Below are 27794 nucleotides of genomic sequence, written 5' to 3'. Positions count from 1 at the left end.
TCTAAATATCCCCCAATTTTTAGAAGAGTTCAATTTAACTATGGGGTTCGCTACAAATCGCAGCTAGAGTGGGACAGAGCCAGCCCAAACATAATGGTTAGTCGAGGCGACGAGCAAGCAAGGGTGCAGCATTCGCGTGCCGGCATCTCTGCGATCCAGAACGAAACAATTGCAGCCTTCCGAAGAGCTCGCCCACAGATGGCCGGCGGAAAGGTCAGCTGCCGCTTGTGTGCCCTGCTAGGAATTCTTGTGCGTGTCTCTTGGAAACGTAATTTCCAGCGCATAATTGGAACGGCTTCACGCACGGAGAACCAACTCCTTCCGAAGCTACGTATAAGGGGCAGTCGAATGAAAACGAAACCGATGAAAAAGATGTAAGTAAAGTGTTCGTTATTTCAAAACCAATCATCTTTACTGTTAAAACGTTAATGCCACTGTGAGACAAGACGGTTAATGCCTTAATGGAAAAATGCATACGGAACGATGACTGTATCCAGGCGCCTGTTCGTCCAAAGCAATTGACAGCCAAGAATGTCTCTATTCAGGGCTCCAAAAATGTGGAAATCGGATGGCGAAAGATCGGAACTGTATGGGCGATATGTAAGGGCTGCACAGCGAAACTTTTGCAGTCTAGCCGGAACGACCTTGGCACGATGTGGGCGAGCATTGGAGAGCAACAGAATGATGCCGTCCGTCAGAATTCCTGGGCGTTAAGGACTTGATGCCGCGTTTCAATTTTATGGAGAGTATTCATGTATCACCGTGCGTTAATTGTGGCGCCGCGTTCCAGAAACTCAATGAGCAGCGATCCCTGCAGTCTAAGAAAAGGAACATCATTACTTTCCCGGAGCTGCCGTGCGGGGCTTCGGATTTTTTCAGTGGGTGTGAATACATGAGCTTCCACTCTTAGTTCTGATGCTTGCTTTCCGGTTCAAAATGATGACACCATGTTTCATCCCCCGCGACATAACAGGACGAGGAACGATGCTCCTTAACATGATACCGTTCAAGATGGTGCAGTGACGTCGACATTCTGTTCAACTTCTACAGTTTCGTTAGGCTGTGGAAAACCAACTGCGCACAGATTTTCCGGAACTCCAAATTCTCTGTCCTGATGGCGTGAGTGGTGCCATGGCTGATGCCCAACATGAGGTGGATGAAATTTACTGGCAGATTAAAACTGTGTGCCGGACCGAGACTCGAACTCGGGACCCGAGTTCGAGTCTCGGTCCAGCACACAGTTTTAATCTGCCAGGAAATTTCATATCAGCGCACACTCCGCTACAGAGTGAAAATCTCATTCATGAGGTGGATGTCTTACACCAGCCGCCGTCGATCGTTTTTGACGACAGCATTCACAGCAGCAATGACAGAATGGGTAGTGACACGACGTGCCTGTCGTGGCCGACTGCAGTCTTTCAGTGACACCCCGCCGAAATTGTTTATTCCACGCAAACACATGAGCACGTGACGTAGTTTTCGCCACACACACGGTAACGATATGGGTATGAATTTCCCCTCCTGAGACTCCTTTCTCAGTAAAAAACTGCACCACACTTAGCTGTTGCCGGCCGGGGTGGCCGAGCGGTTCTAGGCGCTACAGCCTGGAACCGCGGGACCGCTACTGCCGCAGGTTCAAATCCTGCCTCGGGCATGGATGTGTGTGATGTACTTAGGTTAGTTAGGTTTAAGTAGTTCTAACTTCTAGGGGACTGATGACCTCAGAAGTTAAGTCCCTTAGTTCTCAGAGCCATTTGAACGATTTGGACTAAGCTGTTGCTCTTTCCTGGCCACTGAACGCACACACGACACACTGATCTCACGTCGAGCACATCTAACAGACAAATGGTGCGGCGTTGAACTTTCCTGGTCATCCCTCCTCATTCCAATAGAGGGAACTTCTGGGAGCACTCCTACCTGCGTTAACAGCTTCCGTGCCTTACTTCGGTATATGGTCTATCTCATTCTAGCTGACTGCTCCTTATACGTCCCGAAAGCTCACAGGTATTGCTTTGTGAAGAAAAAATAAGTAAAAAATAAAAAAGATGTTAAGTAATATGGCCTCAGTCTTCTCTCACGGTTTCATTCGCGTTCGTGCTCCACGGAAACTTGGAAAATCTCATGAAGTAAAATGTTACGAGGACCTGTTGCAGTTATCACAGTTCGAAGGAACTGGCAGGCAAAAGATTCGAACTTAACGCCAGTTGGGGGTGCATTATTATTCCAGTTTTGTCTTATAGCTAGAGCCAGTAGAGAAGAAATGTCTTGCGAATTGCATGGCAGTTAATAAATGTTACTGTTCATCTGCATCTACGTCACTCTACATTTACATATATACACCGCAAGTAGCGTGCAGGCGTAAGATACATTAAAAAAAATGGTTCAAATGGCTCTGAGCACTATGGGACTTAACTTCTGAGGTCATCAGTCCCCTAGAACTTAGAACTACTTAAACCTAACTAACCTAAGGACATCACACACATCCATGTCCGAGGCAGGATTCGAACCTGCTACCGTAGCGGTCACGCGGTTCCAGCCTGTAGCGCCTAGAACCGCTCGGCCACCCCGGCCGGCTAAGATACATCATTTCGATTTTATTTCCAACTGTCCTATTTCACAGGCGCATAACGCCAGGGAATATTTACTTTCCCTTTGGATATGCCCTAATTTCGGTTATATTATTCTCGTGATATATATTGACTAGATACTCCAGGGAATATCACGAAAACGTTCACCAGACATGACGCTTCCCCCTTGTTCGCTTTTAGCCATTTCTCGCCATACACACAAACGGCGGTCTGTCCGATTAAGCGTAGAAAGTTATTCATCCGAGAAGACCACCTGTCACCACTCAGTGGACGTCCAGCTTCGGTAATGGCGAGCAAATTCCAGCCTTCGTCGTCGATGAATAGCAGTCAGCCTGGATGCATGAACTAGGAGCTACTGCGGAGGCCCATACGGAGCAACGTTCGCTGAACGTTCGTTGAAGAAACACTGTTCGTAGCCTCATGGTCCATCTGGGCAGTCAGTTGCTCAAAGTTGCACGTTTATCCGCCCGTAGACTTTTTCACAGCCATCGTCTGGTCTTGTCGTCTAAGGCCCGTGGTGCACCAAGTTGCCTCGGGGTCAGTTTTGGATAACGCCATTTTACCACGCACAGATTAATTTATCCACATCGGCACGCGAACAGTTTACAAACTTAGCCGTTTTAGAAATAAGTGCACCCTTGAACCCGAAGGCCAGCGTCATTCCCTTTTGGACGTCTGATAACTCGCTCCGTTTTTGCATTACAACAACGAATGCATTGTTTTCCGCGTTCCCTCAATATCCTTCATATATTCTCCATGGCTAGTGCTGCCACCTGACGTCCGTTAGTGGTTATTGCACGTTGAGGGTTGGGTTGGGTTGTTTGGGGGAAGAGACCAAACAGCGAGGTCATCGGTCTCATCGGATTATGGAAGGATGGGGAAGGAAGTCGGCCGTGCCCTTTCAAAGGAACCATCCCGGCATTTGCCTGGAGCGATTTAGGGGAATCACGGAAAACCTAAATCAGGATGGCAGGACGCGGGATTGAACCGTTGTCCTCCCGAATGTGAGTCCAGTCTGCTAACCACTGCGCCACCTCGCTCGGTGCACGTTGACATCGAACATAGGCGGTGGTCACATTAATGTGACTGGACCGTGTAGTACAGTATATACACTACTGGCCATTAAAACTGCTACACCAAGAAGAAATGCAGATGATAAACGGGTATTCATTGGACAAATATATTATATTAGAACTGACATGTGATTACATTTTCACGCAATTTGGGTGCATAGATCCTGAGAAATCAGTACCCAGAACAACCACCTCTGGGCGTAATAACGGCCTTGATACGCCTGGGCATTGAGTCAAACAGACCTTGGATGGCGTGTACAGGTACACCTGCCCATGCAGCTTCAACACGATAACACATTTCATCACGAGTAGTGACTGGCTTATTGTGACGAGCCAGTTGCTCGGCCACCATTGACCAGACTTTTCAATTGGTGAGAGATCTGGAGAATGTGCTGACCAGGGCAGCAGTCGAACATTTTCTGTGTCCAGAAAGGCCCGCGCAGGACAGGCAGCATGCGGTCGTGCATTATCCTGCTGAAATGTAGGGTTTCGAAGAGATCGAATGAAGGGTAGAGCCACGGGTCGTAACACATCTGAAATGTAACGTCCACTGTCCAAAGTGCCGTCTATACGAACAAGAGGTGACCGAGACGTGTAACCAATGGCAACCCACACCATCACGCCGGGTGATACGCCAGTATGGCGATGACGAATACACGCTTCCAATGTGCGTTCACCGCGATGTTCGCCAAACACAGATGCGACCATCATGATGCTGTAAACAGAACCTGGATTCATCCGAAAAAAATGACGTTTTGCCATTCGTGCACCCAGGTTCATCGTTGAGTACAGCATCGCAGTCGCTCCTGTCTGTGATGCAGCGTCAAGGGTAACTGCAGCCATGGTTTCCGAGCTGATAGTCCATGCTGGTGCTAACGTCGTCAAGCTGTTCGTGCAGATGGTTGTTGTCGTGCAAAAGCCCCCATCTGTTGACTCAGGGATCGAGACGTGGCTGCACGATCCGTTACAGCCATGCGGATAAGATATGTGTCATCTCGCCTGCTAGTGATACGATGCCATTGGGATCCGGCACGACGTTTCGTATTACCCTCCGGAACCCACCGATTCCATATTCTGCTAACAGTCATTGGATCTCGACCGACGCGAGTAGCAATGTCGCGATACGATAAACCGCAATCGCGATAGGCTACAATCCGACCTTAATCAAAGTCATAAACGTGATGGTACGTATTTCTCCTCCTTAGACGAACCATCACAACAACGTTTCACCAGGCAACGCCGGTCAACTGCTGTTTGTGTATGAAAAATCGGGCCCGCATCTCGTGGTCGTGCGGTAGCGTTCTCGCTTCCCACGCCCGGGTTCCCGGGTTCGATTCCCGGCGGGGTCAGGGATTTTCTCTGCCTCGTGATGGCTGGGTGTTGTGTGCTGTCCTTAGGTTAGTTAGGTTTAAGTAGTTCTAAGTTATAGGGGACTGATGACCATAGATGTTAAGTCCCATAGTGCTCAGAGCCATTTGAACCATTTTTGAAAAATCGGTTGGAAACGTTCCTCATGCCAGCACGTTGTAGGTGTCGCCACCGGCCCCAACCTTGTGTGAATGCTCTGAAAAGCTAATCATTTGCATATGACAGCATCTTCTTCCTGCCGGTTAATTTTCGCGTCTGTAGCATGTCATCTTCGTGGTGCAGCAATTTTAATGGCCTGTAGTGTAATTTGGGGCTGCCGCGCCTCAGAGTGACTACCGAGTCGATCTTGGACTCCCAGTGTATCCAAGACCTGGTGCAAGTGCTAGAAGGATGAAATGTGGACGCGTCGACGGGCGCTGGCTTGTTAGCAGCCGGTCCATACGCGAGGCGGTGTGCCAGGTGAAATGCCCTCGTTTGCGATGCGGGGCAGCGTCTGCGGAGCCTGTGGTACGCCTCGCCTCACTTTCCTTCCCGGAGGCGTCAGTGACCTGCCGCAGCCGCAGCGGCGGCAGCAGCTGTTGTACCGCGGCTGTCTGTGGGACCGGGCACTGGGAAGGGAACGCCCATTGTCCGCGCGGGCCGCTTGCGACGCACGCCGGCCTCAGGTTCCCGCACGCATTTCGCACCGCCGGCCCCAGTCCCACATTACAGCGTCGCGTGCGAACCGTCCAATTTCCGAAGCGCCTTCTGACGACGGAAAGTAAAAGCACGCGAGTCTAGCGAACCGCGTGCAGCTGCAGCTGTAACCGTGCACGGCAAAAACCTCGAACAAAAACGAAGTTACCAGCAAGTGATTCCTGCTTTATATTTGTGCTGCTCGAAACTCTCCCTAGTTATCGTTGTGTGCCAGTTCGCTGGTCGTCGAACGGGCCGTGACAAGTCTCGGGACTACAGGGTGGCAAAATAAAACTGATCTGGAAAATATTAAAAGCATTTTAAGAAAGGCAACCAAACTGAACAATATCTGCACCTGGGGTAGACGATGTTAGTTGGCTTTCCTGTGTTAAGGGGCACGAGATACGAGGACTATTTGGAAAGTAAGTTCCGACCGATTGTGAAACGGAAACCACAGTGAAAATCAAAAACGCATTACTTGCAACAGTGAGCCACAACTTTCAGCTACTTCTCAACCATATTCGCCGAGTCAGAAATTTATCGTATGTGGTACCAACCTTCCAGTACTCCTTTCGTAGAAGGTAACCACCTGTGATTTCCACCAATTTCCTACGCTGGTCTCCATCTCGTTTTCTGTGGCAAAATGTTGTCTTCATAGTCAGCGATTATTGTGTGCGAAGAGACGAAAATCAGAGGGAGCTAAGTCCAATCTGTATGGTGGTGATCAAATACTTCCCATCGCAAACGCTGCAGGAGCGTCTTCGTTGTACCTGCAGTAAGCGGCCGTGAATTATGATGAAGAAGGAAGGACATGACAGTTATTTTATGTGCGCTTCATCAAATCAAGCGGAACCCCTCACCAGGACTTCACACTTGGCAGAAGACACTATTTTGTGGGCATCTTTACAAGCGCACTGTGCACTCAGAAATGAAAAGTGCGATGTTTTGCATGCTAGAGACACTGCGCAACAAGTCAGCGCAAAACTTCACCTGATTTTCGCTGCGGTTTTAATTTCGCGATCGATCAGAGATTTTTAAGAAAAATAGGTATCGTATTTTCAGAATGGACGTCTCACTGTGCAGCGGAGTGTGCGCTGTACTGAAAATTCCTGGCTTATTACAGCTGTGTGTCGGACCGGAACTCGAAAACGCCGGCCGCTGTGGTCGAGCGGTTCCCGGCGCTTCACTCCAGAACCACGCGGCTGCTACGGTCGCAGGTTCAAATCTTGCCTCGGGCATGGATGTGTTTGCTGTCCTTGAGTTAGTTAGGTTTAAGTAGTTCTACGTTCTAGGGGAGTGATGACCTCAGATGTTAAGTCCCAAAGTGCTCAGAGCCATTTGAACCAATTTTTTAAGTGACATAGTGCTTAGAGCCATTCGAACCATTTTTGACTCGAAAACGGAACACTGCTTTTCGCGGCAATGTTTCTACTGGTTGAACTAAGCAAACGCGACTCACATCCTTCCCTCACAGCTACGCGTCTCCCAGTACCACTTTCCCACTTTAGTACAGATTTCAGGTAACTTATGTTGCATACCTTGCTGAATTGGTACTCATCTGGAAGGAAGAAGGATGTTGTAGGGAAATAGCTTAGCCACAGTCTAAGGGACTGTGTCCAGAATGGATCATGCCTGGGTAACTCAGTTAGCGCATTGCTTCGCTAAAGGCAAGGTTCCAAGTCGCTTCACAGCTGTAATCTGACAGGAAGTGTCTGTAAGTTTTCGCAGCGGATAGAACACTGCCTCATCCTTCGGGAGTGAGCCTTGGACAGCAATGTCAAGAAGATGGCCATAAACAATGGTAACGGACACATGGTAGGTGATGTGCTGCATTCATGTCAGTTAATACACCACGATAAACAGAGAAATGGCAGCTCTATTTCTAATTTGAGACTCTCACTAATGACAACTTTGTCAGGATGTGTGCTTGTAACAGTGGTATGTGCCAGAAACAGGGCTCCCAGTAGTAGTAATGTGTGTTACGTTCGTGGTAGGTAAATGGTTTTCAGAAGAAATTTGTACAAATCCGAGGATGATGTGGATGACTACCATCCATACAAAGATCCTGAATATATTCCTGAATGGAAATTCTCTTCAAAAGTTGTTGCTAATCAGTAAGGGCCGTTAGAAACATATCCCTACATAAGCGACTTTTCATTTGGCGCCCCACCTCCTACCTTTAGATTTTCCTCGTACACTTCCATCTCTGTCAGTTTTTGGTGCTTGCTGTGATACTCCCTGCACACAAATGTTCATCGTTTGTATCGCTTGTGGCGTAAACTGGCCCCTACTAATCTGGAAAACGTGAATAATTCCTTAAAGAAGTAAACAATGTTATGTTGTACCCCTTCCGATGTAGTAGGATTGAAGTCGAAAAAGAACTGTAGTTGCACTTGCACGCTTGGTGATGTTTCGTATTTAGGTGGGCACATTTTATACTGCTACAGTTGCGTTCCATGCACTTCACTTCAGGAAAACTTCACACAAGTTGGCTTCATAGACATTTTACTTTGATTTCATCTCTTTTGAATTCAGCACTAACTTTTTGTGTGTTAATTTGTTTTTCTTGTTGTTTATGAGTCTGTTCAGAAACTTTGCATTGACGAGGTCGTGAACTTCACAAACGACACGAGAAACAAATGAAACACAAACACACAGGGCTGAATACGTAACACGTGAAATCACAAAGTTTCTATGACTACTACCTTTATGAGTTTTACAGAAGTGAAGTTAAGTGGATAGAACGAAAATTCACCAAAAGAAAAAATGAGGGAAAAACTTGTCTAGTGTAAAACATGTAGATAGATAATAAACACCGTAGTTGATCGTGTACAAAAAACACAAGAAAACAGTTTTTAATCTATAATTAAAAAAACCTAGAAACGTGTTAAGTAGATTGAATCTGCAGAACCATCACCGATGATGCTTTGTTAATGGAAGCGAAACGGGCCTTGTGGAAACTCACTTAAATTGTAGTATATTTGAGACGGAAAAAAACTCTGTGTAAGTGTGGCTTATGCGTTATAATGGACGTACTATGCGTTACATGTTATGTAACTTATCAACAACGAGACCTTACCATTGAAATTCTAGATTGCCTGCACAAGCGCCTTGGCGTTCGCAACCCGCAGCACGGCCTAGACCCACGCCTCCGTTCACTCCTCGCTGGCCACCCGCCACGTTCCGTCATTTACATCACAATGCTGCGCACGGACAATGGCGGCCTCCTTACTCTCAGCCTGGTCCTTTGTGGCCAAGGCCAATTTAAGGCCCAGCATCCTTTTTAATTCGTCTGCGTCTCCAAATATGTACAAAATTACTCCCTGTTTTCTGACGACGACCACCATATCGTTCAAGCTAAAAATTACAGTACACATTCATGTGTAGTTACATTAACACCTATAATTCGTGCCCTATCATAAATTAGACCAATGTTACGTGATTCGGCAGCAGTGTACTGGTAAAATGAGGTGGGGTAAAGCAGATCGAAGACACTGTACTAAATCGCTGCCATTTTGATGACAAGAGAGAGATACACAGATACTGAAACGTATTTTGACGCCTATGGGCTGTTTGTTTGTTATCTGTCTCGTAAGCAACACGAGAAACGAAAGTTGCGGCTTCGATAAGCGATTATCGTCGTAGGATGCCTATACAGATTTGTGATTTCAACGAAACCAAAATGTTGCAGCACCCACAGGAGCCTAACTACATGTATTTTCCTGTCGAATTGTATCAAAGCAATAAGGTATCAGAAATGTACCCGAATCTTTCATCAGTATAGGTTATCTTTTCGCTATTGTGCCAAATACGATCTTTTCCTAATTTCAGATGTTAAGTGGATCATGCCCCGAAAATATATACAGAGGCTTGGAGCAGAGGTAAAAAGGAATTAGAATGAAACTTTTTTTGCACGAAGGAGTGAGAAAAGTGAATATCAATTAAACTGCCGTATGAAAAGTGTTTGAAACTAATTATGACACAGGAGACAGTGTTCTCATCTCTTTCATAGTGTCAAGTGAGGTAGATGCTACGAAGGAAAAAGATTGGAGGCAGGTAAAGCCACTGCAGTAATCATTTTTTAAGGAAGAAGAGGATACGAATTAGACACATTTTGTGTACGCTAGTGTTGCTAACATTCAAACAGCTTCCTTACGAAACATAACTAAAAGGTAAAGGCGAACGTGAAAATTTGAGTAGGGGCCAATATTCTTAGGCATCAAAGCGATCAATGTGGAGAAGACAGAATTACCGCATTGCTATATGTGATGCGAAAACATTGCTATGTTGTTGGCCTTATGTTCACGTTCTGAAGAGTACCGGTAGTAGTCATCTCACTATGTCTTCAGTTGTAACTTTAATATCGAAGACATTTTTTATTTAAATTTTTAGCATTATTTCTTCCAGAAAGTCTTACAGCCTGCCTCTTTACACATTGGATGTGGTAAAGCGTTTTAAACACGAAAATATATAGGTGATCCACTTCAACCTAAGTAGCAGTGAAAAGCGGATGAGAATTGTAGAATTTTTTTGTTAGTTACCGTGTCCTGTAAAAATATAATTTTGGGGGCATCTTTAAGATAATGCCAGATTTTTTATAGATTCTCATTAATCATCAGTGTAATAATTTTGTAACAAAACTTCAAATTTTGATCAACTTTACCCCAGTTTGCGGGAAGGAAATGAATTGAATAGAATTCTTTCATCTCTGAGGCAAAAGTAATCTCAACCACTCCAAACTGGTTCAGTCCCATCTATATCTTTCTACGTCTACAATTTGCAAGCCTCATTACTGTGTGTGGTGCAGGATATTTTGTATGCCATCGTTACTTTCCCCTTTCCTGCTACTGTCGGGAATGGTTCGCAGCATAACGTTTGCTCCTATGTCTCCGCGTAAGCTCACAGGTCATATTAAGAAGGAGTAAGCAATATACTGGTCGACTCTTCTAGCACTCTGAACTTTAACAGTAAACCATACTGTGATGCAGAATGCATCACTTGCAGCGTCTGCCACTAGAATTGGCTGAACACCTGGGTAACACTTTCATGCTTACTAGATGAACCTGTAACGAAACGTGCTGCTCTTCTTTGGGTCCTCTATCATTCCTATCTGGTACGGATCCGAGACTGACGAGCAATATTCAAATATTGGTCGAACGATCTATCTCCTTTCTGGATTGGCTATACATCCAGACGATTCTTGCAGTGGATCTGTCTGGTGTCTACCTTACCTTTGAATAGTTTTATGTGGTTGTCCATTTTAAATCGTTCGTATACTCCTAGATATGTAATGAATGTGAGTGCTTCTATTGATTGTTCTGCAGTCGTGTAACGACGCTATAATGGATCTAGATGTTTATTTATGCGCAGTGTATTACTTTCGTTTATATCGTGGCTCAACTGGCAATTCCTGCACCTTGCGTCGATCTTCTGCAGGTCTTCCGGGATTTCTCTAAAGTTTTCTAGTGTTGCGACTTCTATGTATACAGCAGTGTAACCAGTGAAAAACCTCACGGAAATTCCGACAGTATCCAGTAACTCACTTATACGAGGGCGTGGCGAGGATTAATGCATCAGAATTTTTTATGTAAAAACCCTTACAGCTTTTTGAAACTTCCTGGCACATTAAAACTGTGTGCTGGACCGAGACTCGAACTCGGGACCTTTGCCTTTCGGGGGCAAGTGCTCTACCAACTTAGCTACCCGAGCACGACTCACTCCCCGTCCTCACAGCTTCACTTCTGACAGTACCTCGTCTCCAACCTTCCAAACTTTACAGAAGCTCTCCTGTGAACCATGCACAACTAGGACTCCTGAAAGAAAGTATATTGCGGAGACATCGCTTAGCCACAGCCTGGGGGATGTTTCCAGGATGAAATTTGCACTCATTCTGCTTACAGCTTTTTAATTATGACAAATATTATTATCATTATACTTCTTCATTCTTCTCAACACTGTTACCTTGACGACAAACACATTTCTTCTAACGAGAGATTAGTTTACTGATACCGTCACTGAGAATGTTTGACTTTGTTGACGGAGCCACAACCTCACATCTGCAACCACCGCTTTATCATCAAAATGAAGTCCTTTAAGGTGTTCCTTAAGCTTTGGAAACAGACGAAAATCAGATGGGGTGAAGCCGGTATTGTATGCACGATGATCGGTGACAGGGAGCCCAAGCAGTTAGCTTGTTCCAGATGTCGTAGCGCTCGTATATGGTCTGGCATTGTGATATTGAAGGAGAGGGTCCTCCACGTATGGAAAAACTCTTTGAATTCGAAAATTGATTACAGCGAGCGGTTTCTCACGCACCGCCATAGTTACGTTACCTACCGCCACGTTACACGTTATAATAGTAGCAGAGGGTTGCAATTATGTAGGCAAGGAGGATAAAAAAGGTAGAATGTTAGTAAGGTTCGTTTTATTTAAACAGCTGTCAGAGTTCTCCGTAGAAAGTTCTGAGGCTATGCATTTCAGCAAGCCTTCGTATTATGGAATTTAATTATCCCGTAACCCTTTCTTGGGGTATGCCAGACGCTACTTTTATGTCTGACGTTTTCTCTCCTTTGAAAATGTGCTGTGCTCTGTTGGCTAGAAAAACGTTGTTAAAAAAAGATGTTAATACAGAGTATCAGTTGTATTACAGTGTTAGTGGTCTGCTGCTTAATACAGTCAGATCGATTAAATATGTCGTAGCAACGACGCAAAACTACATGAAATGGAACAACCAAGCAAATTCGGTTGTTGTGAAGGCGAGTGCTTAGCTCTGCTTTATTGGGAAAATTCTACGAAATTGTAAATTTTCTGTAAGGGAAACTGCATACACAATACTTGTATGATCCATTATTCAGTACTGCTCGAATGTTTAGCATTCACATCGTTACAGTCACAACTGAAGGGAGGGAAAAACGACTATGTCCTTCCGTATAAACACTTATTTCTCTTATCTTGTCTTTGCGTGATGTATGTTGGTGGTATTAGGTTCGTTCTACAATCTGTCACAAATGCCGGTTCCTTAAATTTTCACAATAGTGTTGCGCCAAAAGAACGTTTTCCCTCCATGGATTCCCAATCGAGTTCACACAGCATTTCAGTAATACTCCCATCTTCATCGAACCTACTGGTAAGAAATCTAACAGCAGGCTTCTCAACTGCAACAATGTCTTTCTTTAATCCGATCTGGTGGGGAACTCAAATACTCGAGCAGTTCTCAAGAATGGGTAGAATGGGCCTCAAAAGTTTTCTATACGTAGTCATGAAGTTGAGCTACACTCCTCTAAAATTCTCCCCGTAAACCAAAGTCGACAATTCGCCTACCCTACAACCGCCACTACGTCTTCATTCCATTTCAAGTCGCTTTGAACGCCATTAATAATATTGTATTCGAACATTATAGGATTGTTTTTAATACCCTTCTCTATTAATTTATATTTTTCTGTATTTATAGCACGCTGCCATTCATCACACCAAACAGAAATTCTTACCAGTTCATCCTGTATCTTCCCAGTCACCCAACGTACAATACAGTGCACAGTCGTCAGCCTACAGCCGCAGATTGCTGCTCATCCTGTACGTCAGGTCGTTTATTTACATAACAATATCGGTCCTAGCACACGTCGCTGTGGCTTCCCTAACGATATTCTTGTCTCTGATGAACACTCGCTGTCCTGTAGAACGTACTTTCTATTACTTAACAAATAGTCGAGCCACTGACGTATCTGAGAACCTATTCCGTATGCTCGGACCTTGGTTAACAGCCTACAGTGTGGCACTGTGTCGGACGCTTTGCCCTTCATCTATGGTTCTCAGGATGTAGTGCGAGAAAAGGGCAATCTGAGTTTCGGACAGTCCACTGTAAGTGCTAAATGCCGCAAGCGTTTTCTCGGACTTCCAAGGGCACTCCTGACTCTTCCAGTTCGGCTGGCAGAGTCCGAAAAAGGGCCGCGGCATATGTGGCGAATGGAGCCTGCTTATGGGGGTACAGGTTTCCTCTCAACGCCAGACACAGTTAAACACCCAGTGCAATGAGTATGCGACGCGTAGCAAGATTCCACAGCGATGGTAATATTCCATATAGGCATATCCTACAAATACGTTTGACAATAATTTCCTTCACTAAATCGCGAATTTTACTTGCAACGGTTCCATCACGATACTTCGTCACTAAAACAGTGCACGGAGCAATAAGTAGATGTCATCATGTGGCGATTCTGATGATATATCACGTGCGTATTTTAGATATTGTACAAAATAAAAAATCTTACTATGTTCCCTACATAACGTAGACAAGAAAAGCTCTGTAAACACATAACGAGCGATTGCTGTATGTTAGTAGGGCTAAACTTTACGTTGCCCGAATTCATTATCATCAAAGCTACACTTAGTGGCCAGTTATTCGATACATTGTCGCTTGTGAATAAGTGACAGTCGACGAAACGTTCCTAGTGAATCAGGGATGGACCATTAGACGACGGGCGGCAGAGCGTGAACTAGCAATTATGAATGGAGTCCACTAAACCGTCATCACCTGGAAAACTGTTCCAATTACGCAAAAATGTCGCTGCACGCCCAGTGAAACAGTCTAATTATTATTAACGTTGTTATGTAAATCGGCTGTTCTTTCTCACTAGCCCTTAATTTGCCTTACCGTAGTTGGGTACTTTCACTTACTGTTGTGTCTCTTCTAACGCGAGACAACATGTATTTCAGGTTAGCTGTCCGTTTAATGCTCTCTATTTCCTAACGAAAAGTGCCATGCGCGCCATTTACAACACACGTTCGACGCATAAGAGCCAAAGGTGACACCTGAGTTCATAATTAATCAACAGAAGAGACTGAACTGCCGCTATACAGGAGGATTCAAAAGGTTACGCTCTTTTTAAATGAGGTGACAGAGAATTCAAAAGCAACAATTTTGGAATATGAACTTTAATATTGGTATAGATCCTGAGCCAATGAAGGATTTGGAATGTCAGAAACATTCAGAACAGCCGGCCGAAGTGGCCGTGCGGTTAAAGGCGCTGCAGTCTGGAACCGCAAGACCGCTACGGTCGCAGGTTCGAATCCTGCCTCGGGCATGGATGTTTGTGATGTCCTTAGGTTAGTTAGGTTTAACTAGTTCTAAGTTCTAGGGGACTAATGACCTCAGCAGTTGAGTCCCATAGTGCTCAGAGCCATTTGAACCAACATTCAGAACAATCAGTGCACACGCGCTTTAATTTCGCCAAAGTCAATGCAGTGTCTACTCAGAACTGTCGTACATTACAGAAGGTGTTCAAACAGGCGACAAACACATTCAACACTGGAATGACATCTTTGTGGAAAATTCTGGCACCCTCTACCAAGCGCGACATCCAGCGCAAGAACCTCATCAGACACTGCAAGTATCCTGGTAAGAAGTGTTGCTACATCGGGAACTTGTGACGCGTACATGAGACTTTTGATGTACCCCTTCCCTCCCCCCACCCCCAAAAAATCATAATGCATCAGATCAGGGGAGCTATACAGTTCTACTTCCCTTCCAATCCAGGCTTGGGATATGTGCCACCGTTTACGTCAAGTATTTGCACGGAAAACTTTTCAGTGCTCCTTCTAGTTGCAACCAAGCGTACGTATACGGAAATAGTACATTATCTTTCCTGTACCTCGATTGTCCTTGTTGTACCTCACATTCCAAAGACTTCACTGATTCAGGATTACTTCTAACACCACAACCGTCTGGTCCAAAGTTGCTGAATTTCGGCTCCTGTGTCAGTTACTTCAATTTGTGCACATCTTTTTGGATAACTCTATATTACTGTTGCCTGTTTACATTTCATCAAGAAAAGGCCACCGGTTTCATTCAAATCAGTGTAGAGTCTACGAGTTCTTGCACGGTACACTACTGCGCAGTTTGAAATACTTACAAAGTGGTAAGCAATGATACAATGAAAACTGTTGCGACCTGTGAGTACGCGTGTAGACGTCTGTTCTGTAGCAAGTCATTCGAGGTCTGAAAGAGAGTGCCTTGTAAGCTTCAATACACAGCGCAGAGTTTTGCTTACGTCACTGCGTGAAAATCCCGTCACCTTCTATGAACATCAACGGGGTAATGCTGTTACCACTGAACTCGCTAATTATCAAGTAGCTGTAACACTGACATGTAGAAAGCTAGGAGACGTTCAACTGAGCTGACGATTTTTGTAAACGGTACAGAGTTATAAACGTAACGATTGTATTACGATCAACAAAATGTTACCTTGCTGAGAGGGACCTGGGTGAACGGCAAACTGTATATCCGGGAGGAAAGTTCGACGCTTTACGACAAATCTAAACAAGCTATCTATTTGTACGCCACCTGAACAAAGCTCTACGTAGAGCTGACTACGTAGCTTGGCGACATCGTAGAAGACACTGTTCACAACTTTCTTCAAGGTGATACCACGGAATGCGTGAAAGACACATTCCTTTCACGTACTCAATACATCACATAACCGATACAGAAATAATTGACACAAATATTTCTCTTGTCAGTTTCTGTTCCCGTGAGAAGCATTCCCCTCAACATAAACTGTATAAATAATTGGAAAAGCCCTCTTTATCCTAATCGTTGATCGACAAGAAGAAAACTTCACCAAACGTAAAACTAATCATAAAAGCAACACAAATCATAACACGTTCGAAATTGAGCACCCTCGTATTTGAAATACAGCATACCTAATTTTGGTTCATACCCAGGTCGGTAAAGACACAATTACTTGCTAACATTTAAAGCAGGTGAAAAATTTACGACAGTGAACCTGAGACAAATACACATTTTCGAGATCAAGACGAAATATTACGTGATGATAAACCTGTAACTAGGGAACTTGTGGCAAAAAATGCATATGAATAGAATTAATTTTTGTGAAAGAGTTTTAACTAAAGGGCAGGTCGCTACCTTGCGAGATAGATGACTATTAACGACCGCTGTTCTAACAGTCGTCTATATAGACGTGCAACAGTAATCAGGCCACTTGTGATGGAGTTCAACAGTTGTCTTAAGAATTTCCGGAATAGACCACCGTCCTTGCCTGAGTGTGATGTGACACGCATTTAAATTTGTGTATACTCAATTGCTTTTTTGTTTTTCCATCTCCGCCTGAGAATGACAACACCTAATCAGTTAAACTACCGTACACTCAGAACTAAGTCTATACAACTCAATAAAAGTTGACACACAAGACTTTCGTGCCTTTTGATATAACGTTTGTTAAGTGCTTCTGTAAATCAGTGGTAAAATACAGTTTACGTATTCAGAAGTTTTGGGTACGAGATTAGCGTGAATAATTTGAAAGATGTGTTGATTGAAATAAAGCTTACAGTCAGTATTAGCACAATGTTGCAGTTCATTGCATTTCAACACACTGAAATACTTGTAGATTTTACAAAATCTTTGCTCGATCCTAGAAATATTATCAGTCACTTATTACTTTTTTGCCTCTGGCCATACTTGTTGACGTAAACATTTCCGAGTTCAATCGTGGTTTGGAGTCCACGATCGATTGTAGTTCGCCGTATAAATATAAATCAGTTCAAAGATCAGAGAAAGACAACGTCAAACCGGCTCCAACAGGATCATGACTAGTAAAGCTCTGTAGTATTCAAACTAAACTTCCAGTTGATGACAGGTTTAATTAGGAACGTAAAAGAACATACCTCAAGTTACATATTAGAGTCACATCAACGAAGTGGTCGCTAGGAATATAATACTTAGGCGAATAAGCGGCCTCGTGATTGGAGGAACTGCCCTAATATTCCTGTGAAATGATGTACAGACAACGTATAAAATCTAGAGTTCTGCGACCATCAGTGGAGTTAAACGCGTTTCCTACCGAATGCAAGTCATGTCCGTGAATCACTGCCGGTAAAAATTGCGTTTCGGACCACTTCCATTTTGCATTTCTTTACAGTTTACGTACGATTTACGTTCGTAATCTGCATCAAGATACTCGTCGAAGACTCTTCTGTTATATAATATAGGTTTACTGAAGACATTTACTAAAACCATTGATATCCATCGACGTGACAACGGTTTTAACAAAAAAGAATAAAGCCACAAGGCAAGGGGATCCTGGATTTCCGTGCTGCAGCGAACGACCATTGCAGGTAGCCCTCAGAGTTTGGAACGGCAATTATATGTAATCTCCAATCCTCCAAAATCAATAGAGAGTGAATCGTCGACAACACCAGCCACTCGTGTTGGCGAAACGTCACAAAAATCAATAAATAAACTTTAGCCGAAGATCCCGTGACGAAAGCTAGTAGCCAACACATCAACAAGTGATAACGTAGACATCGGGCTACGCTACAGTTCAATCTGTTACCACATACTTCTTTTCGCAGTGATATTCGTTGTTGTTGCCAACGCACGACCAAGTCATCACCTTCTATCCTAACCTAGACCTCGAGCTACGATGCGTGGAGTCTATAATATATTCTAGCCCCACTGAAAATGCTCGGAAATCTTCCGCTGGTGACAGATACCCACTGGAACATTTTAATCTCGTTTTGTATTATGACGTAGTCACACGCCAAACACATTTCTAAATCATACTGCAACTGCGAGAGTCTATGGTACTATACTGGTAAAAATCGTTTGAACTGAGTTAAGTTGATTCTCTCCAGGACGAAACGCTGCCTCGTCGCTGACACAACTTCATTCTGGTGGTTGAACACGGTTTACATGTTAGTCTGTGAATGTCACTTCCACGATTGTTATTATTTTCTTTATACGACACAGGCTGCAAAAGAATTTGACAACTGCGTGAACACTGGACGAGACGTACCTGAGTTCGCTGCCTCATGGTGAGTCGTAGGAGAGCGCGTCGAGAGTCTGGAGCGAGCGGCGTCGAGTCCGCGGCAGACAGTGCAGTAGTGGCGCGCGCGACTGGCGGTCGCTTTATAAGGCCGCCGCGCACACAGTGAGAGCGGCCCCGGGCCGAGCGTTACGCGCCCCGCTTCGGCCGGCATACCCGCCGTTGGTGGTGACTCCTCCCTTCGGTGGGTCCGACGCTCAGTCTTGGCATCAACCGTATGCAAACAACGACGCCATTATTACGACTGCAGAGCTTGCTGTCATCTTGTCCTAAAACACTGGTCCGATTTCAACGAAACTTGGTACGTATACCACTTGCTGTCAGAAAAGAAACGCTGTGGCGGTGATAACCACCTATCAACTAAATGGGTGCCAACGTCCTTGGCGCAGTGGTAACACCGGTTCCCGTTACATCACTCAAGTTAAGCGCTGTCGGGGTTGGCTAGAGGTTGGATGGGTGATGGTTCGAGTCTACCGAGCACTGTTGGCAAGTGGGGTGCATTCATCGCTTGTCAAGCCAACTAAGGCGCTAACTGACTGAGACGTTGCGACTCCGGTCACGAAAACTGACAACAGCTGGGAGAACGGTGTGCTAACCACATACCCCTCCATATCCGAATCCTGTGGCGCCTATCGTCGAGGAAGACGCGGCGGTCGGTCGGTCCGTTGGGCGTTCCCAGGCGTGTTTGTACGGGAAGTTTATCAGATGAGTGGGGGTGAAAAAGAATTGTAGCTCACGACGCGCGTGTACCCAGACCTTACTCATCGAGTATTTGAGACTGAGAGCGGTTAACGACTTGCAACAAACTTTACATATAATTTCAGACTTTTACGAAACATTTATCGCTAACAATTCTCACAAAATGAGGAAAGCAAAAAAGTTAATCGCTTACCACGTTTTTGATGATCATGCGTAAAACTGCTGCATGAGGCAAGACGTTTCAGTTCACTACTTCTGTAATACTATTGCATTCACGACACATTTTGCCGACAGTATTCACGTATGCCACTGAACGTACCTGCAAAATAATATCATTGTCCAACGTATAGTTCAGGAGATACGAGGTCATAAATAGTAAGCTGCGTAAAAACTGACACATAGTACATGACGTTTAAATTTATTACTTCCTTGTTAATAATTCTATTCGCAACACATTCCGGAGACAGTATGCAAATGTCTCTGATTATACCTACAAAATTATATCATTGTACGATACATTGCTCAGAAGACAAGACGTCATAAACTTTGAACTGCGTAAAAACGGAACTGCAGTGGGAAATTCGGTTGAGATACAGGTGAAATATGTGTACAAATGTGTGTGAAATGTGTTAGATACAAGTAAATGCATGCGACAGGTGCGTATGCGGGAAAAACTGTGGGTAAAAAGCTCCTCGTAAACCTCTAGATCGAATTCAGCTAATCTTGGTACACATATTACTTACTATCTGGAAAGAAATTCTGTGAGAGGGAGAACCTGCAGACTTTCTATTTGGGTGAGAGTGATAATGTGGGGAGAGAACGAGTGAGGAAGAGATCGATAGACAGAGAGGGAGCAAGAGGAGATGGAGACAGTTGTGGGGGAGGAGGAGATGGAGAGATAGGGGGGGAAAGGGAAACGGACAGAGAAAGGGAAGAGGAGATGGACAAGAAGAGGGTTGAGAAGGAGATGAACAGAGCGATGGGATGGCGGAGATGGACGATGGAAGAAAAGAGTAGGAGATGGACAGTGGAAGGGAGAGGAGGAGATGGACAGGGAGAGAGCGGAGAAGTAGACGGACGAAGACACACACACATTCACAGAGAGAGAGAGAGAGAGAGAGAGAGAGAGAGAGAGGAGGAGGAGGAGGAGGAGGAGGAGGGAGAGGGAGGGAGGGAGAGGGAGAGAGAGAGAGAGAGAAGACAAGATAGAGGCGGAGAGGACGGTACAGAAGAAGCAGAAAATGAACTTAGAAGGAGGAGGAGGGGATAGACAGAGGGGAAGGAGCATATGGATAGAGCGACTGGGAGGAGCAGATGGACATAGAGAGGGGGAGTAACAAATGGACAGACAGAGGGGCAAGATGAGATTAACAGAAGGTGGAGGATGGAAGACGTGGACAGAGAGAGGAGAATGAGATGGATAGAGTAGGGTGGCGGATGAGATGGACAGTGGGAGAGGAAAGGACCAGATGGACGAATAGAACTGGAATAAATACATAAGCTGGCAACAACAAGGTACTCAGTCAGTAAGCTGTAACGTAAGCCGTCTTCCACTGCCTGACAAAAAGGTGATGCATCCAGAAAACATGGTCTGATGTCAATGTAACTTCGTATATGTACAGACCGTTGATGGGTATGAAAATGATTGGAGCACCAATTCTCTGTGGCGGACTGGACGACCACCAGAGTGCATTAGTGTTGTGCATGTTTAGTATTGTTACCAGGCCTGGAAGAATATATGAGGGGGGCAAACACAGCAAGATGCGGCATACTCGTATGAGACTGTTTTAGCAGCGCCTGAGATTGTTTGAAAAGCGCTTCATTGTGCGTATCCTTTTGGTCGCAGTGTACAAATTCACATTTGTGCCGTATTCGGATGTGACAGGGATCCGACGTTGGACTGTATGGGGACGTAAGCATTAGCATACCCGTTGTGAAGGTTGCTGTCGAACACTCTTGACCACCACAAGGGAGGGATCGCACATCAAGCACGTTGTAACTACATTTGCGCCTGCCATCCGAGAACAAGTGATGGACTTCCTGCAACGTTGTGGGTCATGTCATACCTTTGGGCTGAGACTAGAAAGTAGCTAGACTGTCCCATGTACAGGCTGCCGTTAACATCACAATACAAACATCTGTGTTTGGACTGATGTCATGACCGAGATGTATGGACTGCTGATGAACAGATTCGCACTGTGTTCAGTAATGAATCGCGGTTCTACACTATCTCAGATGACCTACGTCAGCGGGTATATCGGTGACATGCGGAGACATCCATTACTTTTAGAGGCACAGCTGTGTTAGTCCCGGCGTCATGACATTCAGCAACATCGACTATGACTTCAGTTCACGGCAGGTAGCGATTGAGGGAACTCTGGCATGTGCTACCTCTTATGCAGCTGTACCGTGCAGCCATTTTTCAACAGGATTAATTTCGTTCACACTCGGTGTGGATCTCTAAGAACTGTCATCGTGGTGCTGGGGTACTCATGGCTATGAAGATCAGCACATCTGTCCCCAGTAGAACTTGAGTGGGACAGCTCTATCCTAGTGTCAGTATCGACGATATCGAGGACCAGTGCAACAGGCGAGGATACAACGGCTCTGTGACACCCTTTCGAACCGAATCAGTGCGTGCATCCAGGCCATAGTGGAACGCCATAGTGATAAGTGGGCTCGTACTGGCCAATTCTTTGTAACTACGACTCAGTTTTAGAATCACTGAAATAACATCGCATACTCTCCTAATATGTGACATTTCATTTCGTTTCCTCCTTCCCTTATGGGTGCTTCATTTTTTTCCATCAGGATGTATATGAAGAGAGAAATACGCCGATCATCCAGAACATTATGACCACGACCTAACAGCCGGTATGTCCACATTTGGCACAGATAGCAGCAGCGGCATGTCGTAAGATGGAAGTAATGAGGCGTTGGTAGATCGCCAGAGGGTGTTAGCACCACACCTGTCCATACAAGTCACCTAATTCCCGAAAATCCGTGGAGGGGGTCGAAGAACTCTGATGCCACATTCAATCACATTCCAAATATGTTCGTTAAGGTTCAGATCTGGAGAGTTGGGGGTGGGGGGCAGCACATCAATTGGAACTCGCCACTATATTTCCCAACCACTCCACACTTCTGGGCTTCTGACATGGCGCATTATCTTGTTGAAAAATCTAACTGCTGTCGGGAAAAATGATAGTCATGAAGGGTTGATTGGTTGATGCTGTAGAGGTGACGAAACAGCGAGGTCGTCGGTCCCATTCGATTAGGGAAGAATTGGGGAGGAAATCGGCCGTGCCCTTCCAAAGGAACCTTCCCAGCATTTGTCTGAAGCGATTTAGGGATATCACGGAAAACCTAAATCAGGATGGCCGGATGCGGGTTTGAACCGTCGTCCTCCCGAATGCGATTTCAGTGTGCTAACCACTGCGCCACCTCGCTCGGTGTCATGAAGGTGAGTACGTGGTCTGCAACCAGTGTACGATACTCCTTGGCCATCATGGTGCCTTGCACGAGCTCCACTGGATTCATGGATGTCTACGTGGATGTTCCCCAGAACATACTGGAGCAGTCAATAGCTTGTCTCTGTCCCGCAGTACAGATATCAAGGAGCTGCTTCCCTGGAAGACGGCAGATTCGCGCCTTCCCATAGGCATGATGAAGAAAGTGTAGGGATTCATCAGACATTGCAACTCTCTGCCTCTGCGCCAACGTCCAGTGGCGATGGTCAAGTGCCCATTTCAGTCGTATTTGCCGATGTCGTGGTGTTAACATTGGCACAGCACTCCTCGAACACCCGACGAGTCGTGAAGTTTCCGGAATGCCCCAGGCCATCACAATCTGCCTTCGGTCAAATTCAGATACATCGACCGCCTTCCGCATTCTACATACGGACAGCGCACTCACTGATACTTCGTGCACAGCGCAAGCGTCTGACTAGTACCCATTCCTCGCCAGGTGACGCTGCTATCGCCTGGACGGGTTTATATCGATAGTAGGTCGGTGATCATAATATTATGGCTGAGCAGCGTGTAAGCACGCGGGACCAAAAATTACCCCCCCCCCCCCAGGAGACGTCACGCTAATACCGTGTAATACCAACTCTAGGCTTGATAATATCATCAGTTATGCTGGCAAGAGATTCCACTTTCCTCAGGTATGTCCTCTCCAGCTGAAGACACTAATCGATGACCCCCCCAGGAGACGTGACGCTAATACCGTGTAACACCAACTCTAGGCTTGATAATATCATCAGTTATGCTGGCAAGAGATTCCACTTTCCTCAGGTATGTCCTCTCCAGCTGAAGACACTAATCGATGACCGCATATCGTAGCGCTACCAAATTGCAGCACGTTGACTGCTACGGAAAATTCAACCGTTGCCCCAAGTAGTCCCACGCATCCGCTTTGGGACTAAGATCGGACGATTTAAAAGAGCAGGCGAAGTACATTAGAGTGTCTGAGTCTTCTACATGCCGGGAACATATGCGTGTAGCCCTGTGAACGCAGCCATTACCGTATTGGAAGATGGGACTGTCCATAACATAAAAGCAATGCATATAAAAAGGAACGTTGTTTCAGGTAGATTGTCAACACAGACATTGGACAGTTACGTAGTAAGTACTACATGACGGGTTGAAACGACCATCATACCGAATGTTTCTCTCTGGCGGGAATCACACACTGCATGTCCGAGCTTTGTGAAATGCGTGCAAGTGTGACGTAATGGAAGTTTGGGTCGACCATGCGCGTAAAGCGGGAAATCCGGATTCGAATCCCAGTCCAGCACAAATTTTCGTGTGACACCAATAAAAAGTGCAGCTGATGTGACTTTAGATTTGCAATTTTCGCGTCAAATTTCATAATATTGAAGGCAACCTGGATGAAAGAGCACAAGAGAGGGTACGAAGAACACACACAAAAAAGTTACAGTACCACCTTTGACGTTAAGTACACCGTTCGCAAACTGCAGATTAAAAAGCAGCGTTGGATTGTCGGTGCATTCGGCGGTTTGCGTCATTATTTTATGAAGCAAAATCGTTGGACCACACTACACATCCTCAATTTTAGTGTTGTTTGGTCCATTCATGGCGTACAGCTTGAAGTACTGCTGTAAGCACCGGCCTTTTTTTTGGGATGTATGCGACTCCAAACGTCCACTTCGAACCGTTCCCTTCGCTGTCTTCGCTCGGAGACTTACTGAGAAGGACCTGAATTCACTGACAATAGAAGTTTCTGTTGGGTTTGAAATCGACTGTCGTTGACACGTCTCTAGTCCCTGTTGGTTAGAATCTTTTTACGACCACCGCTCTTGCATCTAGCTACATGACTGATTATGACAGTTCGTTCGACGGTCCACTATGATATACCAACAAATCGGGCAACTTCATTCACAGTTGTGGCCACATCGAAAAACTTTAGCTCTTTTGTGTCTGTCACGTCTGCACGTCGACCCATCGTGCTACATTGATTCGGTATAACCGACTGTCACAAACAAACCGCTTCACTGCCATGACTTACGACAGCGGTGGGATATCACATGAATATCCTATATCAGCTCTAAAACACATGTAGTGCTTCACCGAGCAAAGTGGCGCAGTGGTTAACGCAATGGACTCGCTTTCGGGAGGACGGCAGTTCAAATCTGCGTCCGGTTATCCCGATTTAGGTTTTCCACTCCGCCAAATCAACCAACCAACCAAACTACAGTGCTTCATTGCGACCCGTGTTTTCTTGCAAAGTGGGTGATCAATATTTTTTCCGGTGAACTTATCGGTATTCTGTCTGATTCTAAATCTGCAATCACTTTACTTAAAAGGTTCAGGAAAACACACTTAAACTATTTCACAGCCTATTTCATGGTGGTCAATATAGAAAAAACCATTCGCGGTTGGTGGTCCAGTAAATAAGAAGTGAACAATATGAGAAAGACTAAATGTGCAAATAAAGCACTGAACGCACATTGGCCAAAACTAGGAAGTGACGCATTGAAATGGATTCATGGCATTGGAATCAATACAAAATTGATTCACATACACGCTCGTAAACTAGCGCTACAGTGGAACTTAACAAACTTTAAGGGTGGAGTTGGTTGGTGCTACCGGTGTATGAAGCGTAATGGACTAAGCACGCGAACCAAACCCAAAATATCTCAGAAAACGAAACAAGAGTATGAAGAGAAAACGTCATCTTTCCTTCTCTTTGTTATTCAACATCTACAGAAAACCAGTGTGGAAATGGATCAAATATTGAATATTGACGAAACTTCTCTGACATTCGATGTATCAAGTAACAAAAATATACTAAAACTGAACTGTAAAAACAAGTGGACATGAAAAAATGCACTACATGGTCCCCTTTCATGTTGTGCTGATGCTACTAAACTTAACACAATGATCGTTTTCACCAATTCTAAAACCTTCTGAAATTCCGCCAGGTGTTGTTCACGTACATGACAAGGATTGGATGGACAAGCCTGGTATCAAATTATGGATTAACAGAGTATGGGAGAGAAGGGAAGCTGCTTTATTGAAGAGGAGATCTCTTCTTGTGCTAGATCAGTTTAGCAGTCACTTGAAAAATTCTGTGAATGAGGAATTGTGAAATACAGAGCTTGCTGTTATTCCGGGAGCACGTGCTTCACAATTGCAACCTCTTCATGTCTTGTTCAACAAACCATTTGTAGTGTAGATGAGAGAGGAATTAAATAAATGGATGATGGATGAAACCCAATCTGAATTCACGCCGAAGCAAGCTTTAAAGCGACCTATAATCAAACAAATGTGTCAGTGGATAAAACAGTCGTGGTCTAGAGTAAGAGAAGACATTGTTGTTAAATTTTTCAAGAAGTGCGCATAGGGAGCACTCTCGATGACGGTGAAGACCTTGTTATATATGAAGTGGACAACGACGACGAAGAAGAGGAAGAGGAAGAAGAAGAAGAAGAAGAAGAAGAAAGCTCAGGTGACGATTTCAGGGATTTTAAAGTTCAGTTCGGTTCTATAAACCAAGAATTTTTTTAGTCTGGCTTTGGAATCTAATAATAAAAATGGTGAAAAGATATTTTTTAAAAATGCTTAAAAATTAAGGTGCGTCTTACTGACCGTAGCGTCTTATAGTTCGTAAAATACGGCACCAATATACCAGCTAACAAAACAGTTGACGCTCTTGTGAAGAGATTTAGGGCAGAAGCTACACTATGGGGTCAAAAGTATCCGAACACCTGGCTGAAAATGACTTACAAGTTCCTGTCGCCCTCCATCGGTAATGCCTTTAGCCTTGGTGACAGCTTCCACTCTCGCAGGTATACGTTCAATTAGGTGTTGGAAGGTTTCTTGGGGAATGGCAGCCAATTCTTCACGTAGTGCTGCACTGAGCAGAGGTATCGATGTCGGTGGGTGAGGCCTGGCACGAAGTCGGCTTTCTAAAACACCCCAAAGGGTATCAATTGCCGATGACCAAATAATTATTCACAAGACAGAAAACAATCTGCAATTTACAACACGTTACCTAAATCAAATATGTATTATAATTGATAATTATCAATCATCTAAACATTTCAGTAACAACCTAAAGTAATGGCCTTCAAAGGGACATTTTCAGTACGCTCCAAAATAGTACTAGACAGACAATCAATAGAACAGGTGTCACATTTTCATCTGTTAGGATGCGATATTAGCTATCATTATGAAAACTATATCTGTGATAAATTACATAATTTTGAAAAGATATGTGGAAAAGCAGAACAGTGGATGTCAAGACAAGGGAGAAAACAAAGTTAAGATTTTGCAAAGGAACAGCTCCCCTTATTATAACATGTGGAAGCGAACCTTGGTCATTAGCTAAGAAGATAAAAGACTACAGTATGCTGAATGGCTCTGAGCACTATGCGACTTAACATCTGAGCTCATCAGTCTCCTAGAACTTAGAACTACTTAAACCTAACTAACCTAAGGACATCACACACATCCATGCCCGAGGCAGGATTCGAACCTGCGACCGTAGCGGTCGCGCGGTTCCAGACTGAAGCGCCTAGAACCGCTCGGCCACACCGGCCGGCTACAGTAGGCTGAAATGAAATTTTTAAGGAAAGATGAGCATTTGGCGTTATTGGCCGGGAGGCCCCTTTCGGGGCAGGTCAGGCCGCCTTGGTGCAGGTCTTGTTACATTCGACGCCACATTGGGCGACCTGCGCGCCGGATGGGGATGAATTGATGATGAAGACAACACAACACCCAGTCCCTGAGCGGAGACAATCTCCGACCCAGCCGGGAATGGAATCCGGGCCCGTAGAACGTCAATCCGTCATGCTGACCACTCAGCTGTCGGGGCGGACTTAAGGAAAGATAAAGGCAGTTCCTTCGGTGATCAAATACGAAACGTTATTACGAGGGAAGAGCTTGATATATACTATATAAATGTAAAGCACGCATAAAATAGAAACGACAGTAAAAAGAGTGGCGGAAGACAGATTAGTTAAAGAAGTAATCAACTATAAACCAGTAGGAAAGAGACATGTAAGACGACTAAGGCTCCAGTGAAGA

General features: G+C 44.9%; 1 protein-coding gene across 2 annotated transcripts in view; it reads right to left on the bottom strand.

The window, feature by feature from the left end:
- The window catches only part of LOC124776621 (E1A-binding protein p400-like), a 183778-nt gene extending 165183 nt beyond the window's left edge, over positions 1-18595 (bottom strand). The window contains exon 1 of one of the 2 annotated variants that reach the window (XM_047251708.1): positions 18514-18595. In XM_047251708.1, coding sequence (XP_047107664.1) covers positions 18514-18531 — 18 coding nt within the window. In that variant the 5' untranslated portion in view covers positions 18532-18595. The remainder of the gene's footprint in view (positions 1-18513) is intronic. The other variant, XM_047251709.1, reaches the window with a different exon arrangement.
- Between the last annotated feature and the right edge of the window lie 9199 nt (positions 18596-27794).

This window comes from Schistocerca piceifrons, chromosome 2 (assembly GCF_021461385.2).
Source record: "Schistocerca piceifrons isolate TAMUIC-IGC-003096 chromosome 2, iqSchPice1.1, whole genome shotgun sequence".
In the NCBI taxonomy this organism is placed as follows: Eukaryota; Metazoa; Arthropoda; class Insecta; order Orthoptera; family Acrididae; genus Schistocerca; species Schistocerca piceifrons.
The sequence above is the reverse complement of the archived record's forward strand: the minus strand, read 5'-3'. Positions and strand labels throughout refer to the sequence as shown.